The sequence below is a fragment of the Alexandromys fortis genome, unplaced genomic scaffold (assembly GCF_014885135.2).
Source record: "Alexandromys fortis isolate MF-2015 unplaced genomic scaffold, M_Fortis_MF-2015_v1.1 scaffold_428, whole genome shotgun sequence".
Classification (NCBI taxonomy): Eukaryota; Metazoa; Chordata; class Mammalia; order Rodentia; family Cricetidae; genus Alexandromys; species Alexandromys fortis.
In genome coordinates, this window is record NW_026068297.1 from 230697 (window position 1) to 244399 (window position 13703).

Below are 13703 nucleotides of genomic sequence, written 5' to 3' on the forward strand. Positions count from 1 at the left end.
CAGCAGAGATCCTGGGCTCCACAGCCATGCTGCCTGCTGCCCACTATTTCGTGTCAGGCACATCTCCGTCCTGTTCCGTCTTTAATGGCTGCAGCCTTAGTTCCTTGGTTCCCGCTTGTGGTGGGTGTCTGTGAAAGGGCTCCTTAGTGGTGCTACAGAGCTTTATAGCACATGCCAGAAATGTCCTCGTCAGAGTTTGGGGAAGCGGCAGTTCTGCAGTCATGCTCATTAGCCTAGATGTTCAAGTGCCTGCAGGAGCCCCTGCTGTGTTCTACTTCCAGCACCTGGTTCATTGAGGGCTTTGACCATGGCTTTGTCAACCAAAGAGTTTAGACCTTTCAGCTGCCCTGTTTCCTGAAGCCAAGAAACATGTATTACATGTATGTAATTCTGTAACAACTCAAATGGGTTGTGGTTAAGTCATGAGGATGTCATTTGGAATTCAGAGTATTTTTTCCATTTAAGAAAATATCGTAAATGTTTGCTTCATTTAGCCCAGACTCAAACATCTTTCAGATATAGGGAAATGATACAATGATAAAAACAAACCTCTTTTTGTAACTGCTTTCTTAAGTAGAAAATGATTTGTGAATTCCAAATTGCATTGTCAAGAAAAAAATCTGACATCACTGTGCTGGCCCTGCTGCTGGTCCAGCGAGAGAAGAGCTCCAAGACCACTTGCTGGTCTGGATGGCTGAGCGACTATGGGAACCTGAGACAGTGACCCACAGCAGTTGCCTTACTTGACTCCCCTATCTTTCTCTGAAACTGGGCCCAGAGCATGGCCAGTCTGCCGCCCAGGAAGAGGCCCTGCCCAGCTAAATCCAGTGGAATACAGTTCTCACACCTGCATTAGCCTTAACACTTTGTTTAAGTGCATTTGGTGCCAACATTTTTCTAGCACTATGTCAGAGCAAGAAACCTGTCCTTACATCATAATGCGATTTTATAGGAATGTTTTGTTATTTTCATGAGACAAAACTGGGTATAATGGTTGACTTAAACTTAGTGACCACAAAAAAAAAAATAGAGACAGATCCAGGATTTAGCAAGGGTTGAAATCATTATTTAGACTGAACGGAGAGAATCCACACAGCTCTATATCCAGTCCTGCCACCGTGTCAGTACAACACAGATACTAAAGGGACGCTTGCAGCCTAGCATGTAATTAACCTTCCTCCCAAGAGATAAGCTAATTACAACAGGAGCCTGAAGGGTTTGTAGAGAAGGTCTTTTCTGAGAAACATCAAAATTAGACATCATTGTGAAAAGCAGCAAGCTGCTTCCGTGCTGAGGTGCCCACACCATCTCTTTCTTCCTTAACTAGGTGTCTGTAGCCCCAGCAGTGTTCACACACCTTGTTATCATCTCTAAATCAAAGTTCCCTGCTTCAAGGTTAAAAGGGTAAGCATCATGCCAATGGAAAATGCCATCACCACCACTGTACTCTAAGGGATGTTGAGCCTTGTGGGAGTGCTTAGAACATAAAAGGGGCAGAAGAGGACATTTCTGCTTCCACCCAGAGCCTGAATAATAATAGATATATAGCATTCCCACAAAACCAAAGAAAGCTCCATCATCTACAAATACTGTAGTCACTTCTTTTGGGGGGCCTTGTAGTTATAGCACTAAATGAAAGTAACAGAGGGAAAAACCTTTATGATATACCTTAACTACCACTTATTATCTACATCACAAAGTTCTATCACAAATGCCTCCCGAGATATTGCTGCTTCTCATGCACAACTACACTATGAAGCAGCTCGGTACCAAGGAAGAGGTGTTGAAGATTGTCTCCAAGAGATACGAGTTACTTTTCTGAGATCTTCAGGAAAGCCTTTAAGAAGATATGTGATATTTCTGCAGTAGAACTGAGAGAGAAGTCAACTTCAGTGAACCCTTATACAACCTCATTGGCAAACTGAAACTCCAAATGATGGGAGAATTCTTGCTGGCAAGGGCTTACCCCAAACCGGTTTTCTAATGAGGTTCCTCCATATCATCTTTATTAAGCACAACTCTGCGAGTGAAGAAGATATCTGGAAATTCTAAAGAAGAAGCAAATCTATTCTAGTAAATAAGACTTCTATAAATGTCTATAGGTAGAACCCTGGAAACTCCTGACACAAGATTTAGTGAGAATAAAATACCCAGAACATATACCTGCTTCCACCTCTGGAGCCACAGTTGGTGGCCAGTTCTTCACTTAGTCTTCTTTTGAGAGCTACGTAGTATTCTCAGTGTAGCAAGTAGCCCTTTTCACCTCCTACTGATCCCTGGTGCTCATCCCCTTCACCATAAAATCTTTTGCTTTTAGGTTGTGGGACATATTAGAAATGATTCTTTCTTACTATTTTTCTCCTTGGATTTCTTATTTAGTTTTCCCTCTTGATATCCTATTTCTCATATACTCATACTTATGAAATCAATTGGCAAGCTTTGTAGCCCAGAACTGGGTAAGATGATATTGGGAATTGATGTTTCTTTTGTGATGTTTTTATTGTTAAGAATTGCATGGATTTTGTTTCCAGAGACTGTAATGTAGATGAAAAGAAAAGTAGAAAATAACTGTCTCTGCATGGTTGCACAGATCTTTAAGTCCAGTATGATACAGTGTCACTTAAATATAAATTCACAATGGCAAGTTCATTTAGAAAATTATATTAAACAATAAGACTAAAAGTTTAAATTCAGTTCTATCATGGATGTAGAGATCTATGTATATAAGCAACCTGTGGTAGAGTTCTCTACTCAATATTGATAGACTCTATTTCTGTTTTTGAGGATAGGCAACTTTAACTTCTATGATCCTGACATATTCACAATATATTTTGTTGAAATAGGAGCGGCGGGGCTGCGTTCCCGGCACCTAGCCGCCCACATGGCTTAGCTTTACCCGAAATAATTACACGGAAACTGTATTCTTTTAAACACTGCCTGGCCCGGCTAGTTCCAGCCTCTTATTGGTTAGCTCTTACATATTGTTCTAACCCATTTCTAATATTCTGTGTAGCCCATGAGCTGGCTTACCAGGGAGGATCTTAACCTGCGTCTGTCTGGAGTGGGAGAACCATGGAGACTCCTGATTCAGCTTCTTTCTCCCAGCATTCTCTTCTGTTTACTCCACCCACCTATGTTCTAATCAATAAAATGGGCCAAGGCAGTTCTTTATTATAATTAACCAATGTCCTTCCTCCATCAATATTCTTTTATTTTTCCCACATATTCGAAATAAGAGTAGTAAAAGGATTCAAATTTAATAGAGAAAATAATTCATAATTGGCTTTTTTCATAAATCTTTTAGATTTCATTGAATTTGCCTTCTAAATTAAACAATTTCAAGAAACATTTTATTGAGCTTTTTCATTTTTGTAGACAAGATCCCACTATGTAGCCCAGGCTAGACTGTTCAAATTCCCCATGCTATGAGGTCTCTTCATCACTTAGATAAAAGTTCTGGGCATTTTCACCTGAACCAATTATACTACTCTCTTTTGTTTCCTGATATGTATGAGGAAGTTCTGGTAAATAAAACAAATGTGAAACAGAGCTAAGGGGGCCTGTGACCATTGTTAAGGCAATGGTTTACTCACAGTTCCTGTCCAGCTGGTCTTTCTATGTATGTGAGGCCTGTGGTAAGGGTTTCAGTTCATATTTGCAAATAATATTTAGTCTTCTGAATAGTGGATAATTTATGGTATGGAGAGGTAAAATCTATCCCTTCTGTGTTTTTATGGGCACATTCTGTGTGGGTGTCCACAGAAGCCAGAAAGGGCACTGGATTCCAAGAAAACTAGATTTTCAAGAGTTTGTGGCTTGTGTGGTGGGAGCTAAACTCTGGTCCTCTATAACAGCAGCACTCACCACACTGAAATTAAAGATTTAGCCATAGATATTTACAATCCACCATCTTCTATTGCACTGAACAAGAAGTCATACAAAAATGTATGAACTAGAGGGAGAAATGATACCTATTTCACCAAAGGCTAGATATTGATATGCTGATGTACAAAAGAAGGGAGAGTGATGGTACATACATGAAATTCTACACAAGAATTTCACCTAAGGCCCAAAGAAGCAGAATTGGTTAGGAAATAGATAGCTTACATGCATGCAAATTAGTAACTCATAACATGTAAACTTCAAAGTGAAAGTTTTCCAAGTGGAGATTAAGGAAAATGGAGAAATTAGTTTTTGACCCCTTTCTAAGCTTCAAATAGCATGGATAGTATAGAAACAGGGGCAGTATATAACCTATAAATAAATAAAACAAAACAAAACAAAATCAGATAAACTAAAGACAAAAGATAAGCAACAACAAAACCCAAAAACATACATTATTTCTAATTTAATTTCATTGACTTTAAGGGAATCAAAGATCATGAGGATGGTTTGAAACCCTTTAAGTTTACCATGAAATTTAAGATAATAAGTTAGCAATAACAATAGTAAGATAATAGAATAGTGCAGTTGTTATTAACATTCCTAATGCTGTGGCCCTTTGATAAAGTACCTCATTTTGTAGTGACCCCCAACCATAAAATTATTTTTGTTGTTAGTTGATAACTGTAGTTTTGCTATGTTATGAATCATTATGTAAAATATTTGTTTTTTCCCATGGTCTCAGGCAACCCAGTGAAAGTGTTGTTTGATCCTCCAAAGGGTTATGACCTATAGTTTAAGAACTGCTTGATTCTCAACATGGGCGCTCAGAGAAATTACTTTCTAAGGGTTGATAGAGTAGATGACATCGAGAGCCAAGACAGTGGGCACAGGAACTCTAAAAACCATGGGTAAGCAGAATAGGCCTGGAAAAGGCAGGAAGTGGTTTATAACTAGTAACTAGGTTCCTGCAGTGAAGGGGAAAATGCCCCATGAACATATAAACTTTGAGTGTGACAATAGACTACTGGAGAGGCCCATGGTACTTTGGGCTTAAATTTAGCAAGTAGCCTTAAAATGGTAGTTGCTCTTTCATGAAAATCTTGGATAGGAGAATCCCATTCTCTCATTCTGCAAATCTGGGAGAATGAAAAGCACTAGACATCTTGATAAAGAATCTAATATTTGAACTGAAGCCATTCCTAGGGTCATAGTACATACAATAATTACAAGTCAGGGAACTTAGACACAACCAACAATGTCTGTATGGGACACCAAAACAAAAGAAGGTAACCTGCTGAGGTGGTTAAAAATTAGGGGATTTCAGCTGGTTGGTGGCCAGTTTAAGATGAATGAATGTCAGTGTTGAATTTCAGAGCACAGAGTAGAGATCAAAGGCAGGAAATGAAACATAATCCCTCAGCAGATGGGTTGTTTATTTCAAACATTGAAGGACAGGCACTCTTTCACAGAAAACAGGGTATTTTTAAAGGGAGAAGGCTAGCATAGTCTTTTATTGAGATGGGTCTGGGGGAATTGAGAATGAAGAAGTTAATACATGAGAGTCTCCAGTCTCTCCATTCTGGAGTGTTCACTCAGACAAAGTTGAATTATCTTTAGAAATTGCCTCAAGAGAGTAAAAAATTTTTGGTTGGCATTTGGCAGAGTTTGTTCAAGGTTTACTCCAATATACTTCAATCCATTTGTTCTTTCTTAAGAGTTGGAAATAAACAACCCATCTGCTGAGGGATTATGTTTCATTTCCTGCCTCAGGAATAGGTATTGAGTTCCCTTTTGAGCATGGACAGAGTCTAAAGGTGAGGGCGATTTAAATGTACATTCTCCATGGTAGTTCATGATTTATATCCTCTGATATCAAGAATTCTGTTACCTTCTGAATGGTAAAGGCTTGTATCTCCTTTTGAATGGATTTTGTGAGGTAGTATACTTTTCTTTATATGAAAATAGATTTTTTTCTCACATAATATATCCTGACTTTGTTTTCCCCTCCTTCTAGTCCTCCACATTGCCACCCATTTCTCCACTCATCCAGACACACTTCATTTCCATCTCTTTTTTTGGGGGGAAGTTCTCTGTAGCTTTGGTTCCTGTCCTGGAACTAGTTCTTGTAGACCAGGCTGGCCTCAAACTCACAGAGATCCACCTGCCTCTGCCTCCTGAGTGCTGGGATTAAAGGCATGCACCACTACCACCTGGCTTTCAACTCTTATTAGAAAAAAAAGCATGCTTATTTTGGGTAATAATAAGAAAAATAAAATAAATTAAAAACTAACACACTGAAGTTAGTCAAAACAAACAAACAAACTGAGGAAAAGAACCCTAAAGAAGGCACGAGAAACAGAGACCCAATTGTTTGCCCACTAAGAACTCCAATTAAAAACACTAAACTGGAAGCCATAATATATATGGAAAGGACCTGGTACAGACCCTTGCAGGCCCCGTGGATCCTGTTGAGGTAGCATTTTAATAGGACCAACAGGCTTCTATAGGATTGGTGTGCCAACGTGGTGGACACAATCCATGTAAAACCTGAGAGGGCATGAAAAGAAATTCGAGAAAACAAAGTTTAGCTTCATTTATTTTTCAGCTGGTGGCATACCACAGATCCCAGGCAATGAGCTGTAGTAATGATACCAGAAGAATTGTCTCAATGCCGATCTCCACCTTGGCGCCGATGGAGTCTTTTCCTCCTTGTTTGTCCTGTGTCTTTTTCTCATCCTGCCAGCAGTCTGCACTAAGCAATCAGGGAATTACCTAGGGCCCCTACCTTATACAGGAAAGTATGATGAATTTGGGATTAGATGGGTTAAGCAGGCCTCCCTGGTGTTTACTAAACCAGGAAGAAAGAAAGGAACAGTTAGAAAACATGAAGCCAGCTTCAGAGTATTGGTATAAAACTTGGTGGAAGCCATTTGCAGTTAATAAATATCAAAGTGCCACTGAACTGTATGACGCATACTTCTCGGGGGAAAGGGACCCTGGCCCCTGAGGTCAAGAAGATGCCCATAGTCTAAAAATCAGGAAATGTGCCGAGATGTGGTTGGTGGTGTGAGACAGATTTCAGAACTCTTAGATCATGCCTTTGAGCAATGACCGCAATCTGATACTTAGAATAGATCATCTATAAGCAATTGTGCTGTTCTTTTTGTTTTTATTTTATGATCTGATGATGTAGACCCCTGCCAAGTTCCTTGATTGTGAAATTATATAAACCTTGCCTGAGCCGAAGTAAAGTTGCAGCAGCATATTCAACTTCATTGAGTGTGTCTTTTGTCATTTCCTCTCCAATTCCTGATTTCCCTCGGTCGGTGGTCTCCACGAGAGGCGGTCCGTGGCAGTCCAGCTACAGAGCATTTGAGTGGGATTTTTGAGCAGACTGCTGCACCTTGCTTAATGGTATCATGGACTGGCTCTGTGCCTGAAAACGGGGCTAAGCCCATGTCTCTCAGAGGCAGCAAGCAGCTCTACCATGCTGGAATGTGCAGAGTGAGCTGAAAGTACCGTACATACCATAATAATGGTACAGCTTAAGTTTTATTTATTTATTTATTTTTTAAAAAAGAAAACAAACCATTTTTTTCAAAATACATACCAATCCAAGTTCTCACTCCCTCCCCTCCTCCCATTCCCTCCACTTACCCCCCACACACACACACACAACACCTCATTCACTTTTCAGAGAAGGTAAGGCGCATTGCTTTGGGGAAGGTCCAAGGCCCTCCCTACTATATCTGGGCTGAGCAAGGTATCCATCCAAAGAGAATAAGTTCCCAAAAAGCCAGTATATGCAGTAGGGATAAACCCTGACTTCTTGAATTTTGCATGCAAATGGACGGAAATAGAAAACACTGTCCTGAGTGAGATAAGCCAGACCCAAAAAGAGGAACATGGGATGTACTCACTCATATTTGGTTTCTAGCCATAAATAAAGAGCAATGAGCCTATAATCTGTGATCCTAGAGAAGCTAAATAAGAAGGTGAACCCAAAGAAAAACATATAGTCATCCTCCTGGATATTAACCTTCATCAGGCGATGAAAGGAGACAGAGACAGAGACCCACATTGGAGCACCGGACTGATATCTCAAGGTCCAAATCAGGAGCAGAAGGAGAGAGAGCACGAGCAAGCAGCTTAAGTTTTAGACTGAATTTTTATTAATTTTGATGGTATTCATAATTTTTCTTCTCCTGTGGAAATAAGAGCAAAACCCCTTCCCCAATGGAGCACATCTCCTGGCTTCCATTGTGAGGTCAGAACATCCTAGAAATAAACCGGTTGACTTAATTTAGCAGACTTTTTCATTATCCAATGTCTTTCTGCTGCTATAGTTCCTTTCTCATTGGTGTTAAGAAAATTCAAGGTTAATAAAGCATTATGTAATCTATTTCTGGGGGCATTTCCACCACTTTTGGTTTGTTTAACATATGCTATATAGTTTGATTCGATCTTTCTATAACTGCTTGACCTGTAGGATTGTGTGGTGTACGTGTAACATGCTTAATATTATAATAAGCGGAAAAACTATTTCATTTTCATAGAGACATATGCTGGACCATTATCTGTCTTTATACAGATATACACATGATGGCCATAACTTCTAATAGATGTGTGATTATTGAATCAGTCTTTTCTGAGCTTAAAGCAGTTGCCTGCTGAAAGCCTGAATAAGTGTCAATGGTGTGGTGAACATACTTCAATTTGCCAAAGTCTGCAAAGTGGAACACATCCATCTGCCAGATTTCATTCCTTTGAGTACCCTTTGGGTTAGTCCCTGCAGGTAGCAGTGTTTGGTTATAGAAAGAGTAAGTAGGACATCTTTTTATAAACTCCTTAGCTTATTGCCATGTAATGGAAAACTTTTTCTTTAAACCTTTGCTATTGATATGATGTGTTTATGAAATTTTGAGGCTTGAAACATACTTCCAATCAATAATTGATCAATTTTTACATTACCTTGTGTTAGAGGACCTGGCAGACCCATATGGGACCGGATGTGTGTTATGTACATCAGACAAAGCCTATTCCTGATTATGTCTTGTACCTGAATAAACAATGAAGTCAACTCTGTATCATCTAGTATAAATTCAGCAGTTTCAATATGCAAGATAACTCTTTCTGCATATTGTGAATCCATAATGATATTAAGAGGTTCTTTAAAATCCCTTAGCATCATAAGAATGGCATATAATTCTGTCTTCTGGACAGAAGTATAAGGGCTTTGTTCCACCTTACTCAATTCATCTGATTTGTAACCAGCCTTCCCTGATTTATTAGCATCAGTATAAAATGTACAGGCTCCAATTATTGGAGCATCACGTACACTTCGAGGAAGTACCCAAGAAGTTCTCTCTATAAGGTTAAGTCTACTGCTTTTGGGATAGTTGCTATTAATTTCTCCCCCCACCAAAAAAAATCAGCACAAGCCCTTTGCCATGGTTCATTGTCTTCCCATAACTTTTTTATTTCATCAGTAGTGAAAGGCACTATAATTTCGCTGGGTCTATACCTGCTAATTGACAAAGTCTCAATTTACTTCTTATAATTAATTCATAGACTTTTCCATAAAAGTTTTAATTTTTTACTTGATTTATGTGGTGAAAATATCCATTCTAAGATAATATCATCCATATGCATTAAAACTCCTTTAGGAGAAATTCTGGAAGGCAATATGACAAGAATACAATTAATATTTGGACTTACCCTATCCACATGTGTCTCCTGTAATTTCTCCTCAACAATCATCAGTTCCTTTTCTGCTTCAGCTGTTAATTCTCTGGAACTATTCAGGTCTTTATCACCATCTAAGGTTTTGTTTAAATGAATTATTAGATCAGTGGTTATTCCAACAGCCAGACATAGACTGGGAAGTCTCCTAACAATCTTTGAAAGTCGTTAAGAGTCCACAACCGATCTCTCCTAATTTGTGTAGATTGACATCCTGGAAGTACATTCTATTAATTTATCAAAACTTTTTGATAACTTTTGAATGTCAAATTCAATAGTATAAATTCTTTCAGATAACTTCCAAGTACCCTTATATATGGAGTCATTTCTGTCTATCATAGTATCCACTTGTTCAGATAACCTCTGATTTTCAATTATATTAATCCTGTCAACTAGCTGTTCATTATTAGTCTGTAAAGACTGTATCATTCCTAAGAGTTCCATATTCTTCCTTAATGATAGAATATGGAGAATAAAACTGAAACCTAGTAACCAATAAATTGTGGTACCTCCATAGTCATATAAGCCTCACATAATACAATCCATAGTATTAGCAAAGAAAACACTGAAAGTTCCAGTGGAAACGAAATCTGCCATATTACCTGTTATCCAGCAGATGGCACTGTTTCCGAGTTGTGACTAGAACCAATGCAATGGTCACATAAACGGTCCTGTGTTTGTGTCCGCCTTGGTACTTGTTAAAGACTGGGAAATGTAAATCGCTCAGCAAATTAAATGTAATTAAATCAATTCCATATGCAAAGCAAGAAAACTCACAGTCCAGGCACAGAGAACAGAAACCCAGAAGCTGCACATGCTGCCACATGAAAAAGAATTTCCCTGGAGGGTTGCAGTGGTTGGTAAAGAGCAGGTTTGCTTGTGCTTTGGCTTGCTGCTGAAGCACTGCAAAATCCACTGTGACAGGGATTTTACAAAAAAAAAAAAAATCAAACAAAAACGCTTAGACAAAAGTAAGCCTGTCTGGCCCATGGAGTTTAAACCCCCCTGGTGCCAGCTGTTATGGTGGTTGGACACTTAAAAGAAATCCCACACTAGCTCAGATTTGAGAAATAGATAGTATTTATTAAGGGGTAAACTCACAAATCAGAATCTCCCATTTGACTGGTTGAATCACATGATCCAAAGGAGCAACTGGAGGGAAAAGAGAAAGGGGAAGGAGAACAAAGGGAACAAAGGGAAAGAAGGGAAAGATGCCCGGTTCGGTTTCCACATACATAGTATATGAGACCATGCCACAATAGGCAGGTAATTACAGCATGGGCCTGCAGGCTGAAGATGGATGCCCCAATGGTACAGAAGATCTCTGGGTGACTGTCCAGGCAGTAATTTCTAGAGTTTTGGAAGTTGCTTACAATGTATTTCCTGTTTACTTAGGTAATATTATATACTTCTCGAGTCTTTGAGTTGAAGAATAGATAGTTATTATTAAAGTTTTCCTTAGTTGTGATAAAAGATAAAGTAGATATGAATATTGTAACTGTAATTCTTGCTTGATAACTTCTGTTATGTGTAATTTTACTATGTTAAGTTAAAGCCTTCCTTTTTGCTTAAATAGAAAAGGGGAAATGGTGTGGGAGGTTTACTGTCTGTGTGTTGCTTTAATATGAATAAAGAAACTGCCTTGGCTTGTTGATAGGGCAGAACATAGGTAGGTGGGGAAGATGGAACTGAATTCTGGGAGGAAGAAAACAGAGTCAGGAGGAGACGCCATAGATCCAAGGCCAGAGTCAGACATGCTGACACTTTGCTGGTAGACTACAAACTTGTGTTTATATACAGATTAACAGATTAATAGAAATGGAATAAATTAAGATGTAAGAGTTAGCCAATAAGAAACTAGAGCTAATGGGCTAAGCAGTGATTTAATAAATGCAATTTCTGTGTGATAATTTTGATTTTTGCAGCACCATGTCTCTGGAATAAATCTCAAACCAGGTAGGATTTGTTGGGGTGGAAGCAACATCATTTCATTCACAGAGAACATAAGTCCCATCCTTAGCAGTAAGATTTAGTTTTGGACTTCTGTAGCAACCAAAGAATTGAGTTGGTCATGAAAGATTTTAATCTGAGATGAAAATTTTAAATATAATACTAGTAGCACAAACACAGCAACAATAAATAAATGGAATCTGAAACTGAGAAGCTTCTGTACAGCAAGGTCACAGTCAATAAGACAAAAAGGCAGCCTACTGAGTAGGAAAATATCTCCACCAACCCCACATCAGACAGAGGAGTGATCTCCAAAATATATAAAGAACTCAAAAAATTAAACATCAAAATTCCAAATAATTCAATTAAAAATGTGGTACAGAAAATAACAGATAATTCTCAATAGAAGAATCTCACTTAAGACACTTAAGTAAATTTTCAACATTCTTAGCCATCAGGGAAATGCAAATCAAAACAGCTCTGAGATACCATCTTACACCTTTCAGAATGGCTAAGATCAAAAATACAAATGATAGCTTATGCTGTAGAGGCTATGGAGTAAGAGGAACACCCATCCATGGATGGTGGGAATGCAAGCTTGTAAACCACTTTGGAAATTAGTATGGGAGTTTCTCAGAAAATTGGGAATCAACCTGTCTCAGGACCCAGTAATACCACTCTTGGCCATATACCCAAAAGATGCTCAATCATGCTATAAGGATACTTGTTCAACTATGTTCATAAGAACATTATTTGTAATAATCAGAACCTGGAAACAACCTAGATGCCCCCTCAACTGAACAATGGTAAAGAAAATGTGGCACTTTTATACACTGAATTACTGCTCAGTGGAAAAAAATGAAATATTGAAATTTGCATGCAAATGGATAGAACTAAGAAAAATCATTCTGAGTGAGGTAACCCAGACCCGGAAAGATGAACATGGTACTCACTCATAAGTGGACACTGGCTGTAAAGGATAAAAAAGCCTGTAGTCCATGACCCTAGAGAAGCTAAGTAACAAGGTGAACCCTAAGATAAGCATACATAGATCCACATGGAAAGGAGACCTGGCAAAATTGGGGTCATGGGAGTGGAGGGGGAGAAGGGAGGGTAAAAAGGAAAGAGAAGGGAAAAAGGAGAGGGGGAAGGAGAAGTTGAGGGTACCGGATAGTCGAGATGGAGGAAGGACAGATATGAGAACAAGTAAAGAGATATACTGATTGAGGGAGACATTATGGGGCTAGCAAGAAACCTGACACTAGAGAAATTCCCAGGAATCCACAAGGATGACCCCAGCTGAGACCCTAAGCAATAGAGGAGAGGTGCCCCAACTGAATTTGCCCTGTAGTCAGATTGATGAATATCTTTAATGTCACCATAGAACCTTCATCTAGCAACTGATGGAAACAGAGGTAGAGATCCACAGCGAAACACTGGACTGAGCTCCCAAAGTCCAGTTGAATAATGGGAGGAGTAAGAATATAGCAAAGAGATAAAGACTATGATGGGTTCACCCACTGAAACAGTTTACCTGAGCTAATGGGAGCTCACCAATGCCAGCCAGACAGGGAAGGAACCAGCATAGGACCAAACCAATCCCTCTGAATGTGAGTGACAGTTGCATGGCTGGGGCAGACTGAAGGTCCACTTGCAGTGGCACCAGGATTTATCCTTACTGCTTGTACTAGCTTTTTGTGAACATATTCTTTTTGTATAGATACCTTGCTCAGCCTGGATATAGTAGGGAGGACTTGAACCTTCCCCAAATCAATGTTTTACCCTCTCTGGGGAGTGGATGTGGGTGGAATGGGGGAGTAGGTGGAGGAAATGGAAGGAGGGGAGGGAGTAGAAACTGGGATTGCTATGTAAAATTTAAAAAGATAGTGTGTTTACTTAAAAATAAAATAAAGGAGCAGACGGTGGCTAGAATTTAAGAAACATGCCGCTAAAGCTGAAGAACTAACAGTTTCTCCTATGAGCAATGAGAAGGCACTAGAGAGTTGTTGCATGTGTTTTCAGTACTGTAACGATCATTCTGATGTTTTCTGACCTTTATCGTGTCTTCTGAGGAGCAAGCTGCAATTCACTTCTTTAAAAAAAAAAAAAAAAAAAAAAAAAAAAAA

At 39.0% G+C, this 13703-nt stretch overlaps 1 protein-coding gene across 1 annotated transcript in view; it reads right to left on the reverse strand.

The window, feature by feature from the left end:
* Positions 1-6486: 6486 nt before the first annotated feature.
* LOC126494967 (jupiter microtubule associated homolog 2-like) overlaps positions 6487-13703 on the reverse strand; it is a gene marked incomplete at its 5' end in the record, with an annotated part of 16134 nt that continues 8917 nt past the window's right edge. The window contains 2 exons of the mRNA XM_050132557.1: positions 6487-6637; positions 7122-7246. Of these exons, the coding sequence (XP_049988514.1) occupies positions 6487-6637; positions 7122-7246 (276 nt within the window). The remainder of the gene's footprint in view (positions 6638-7121; positions 7247-13703) is intronic.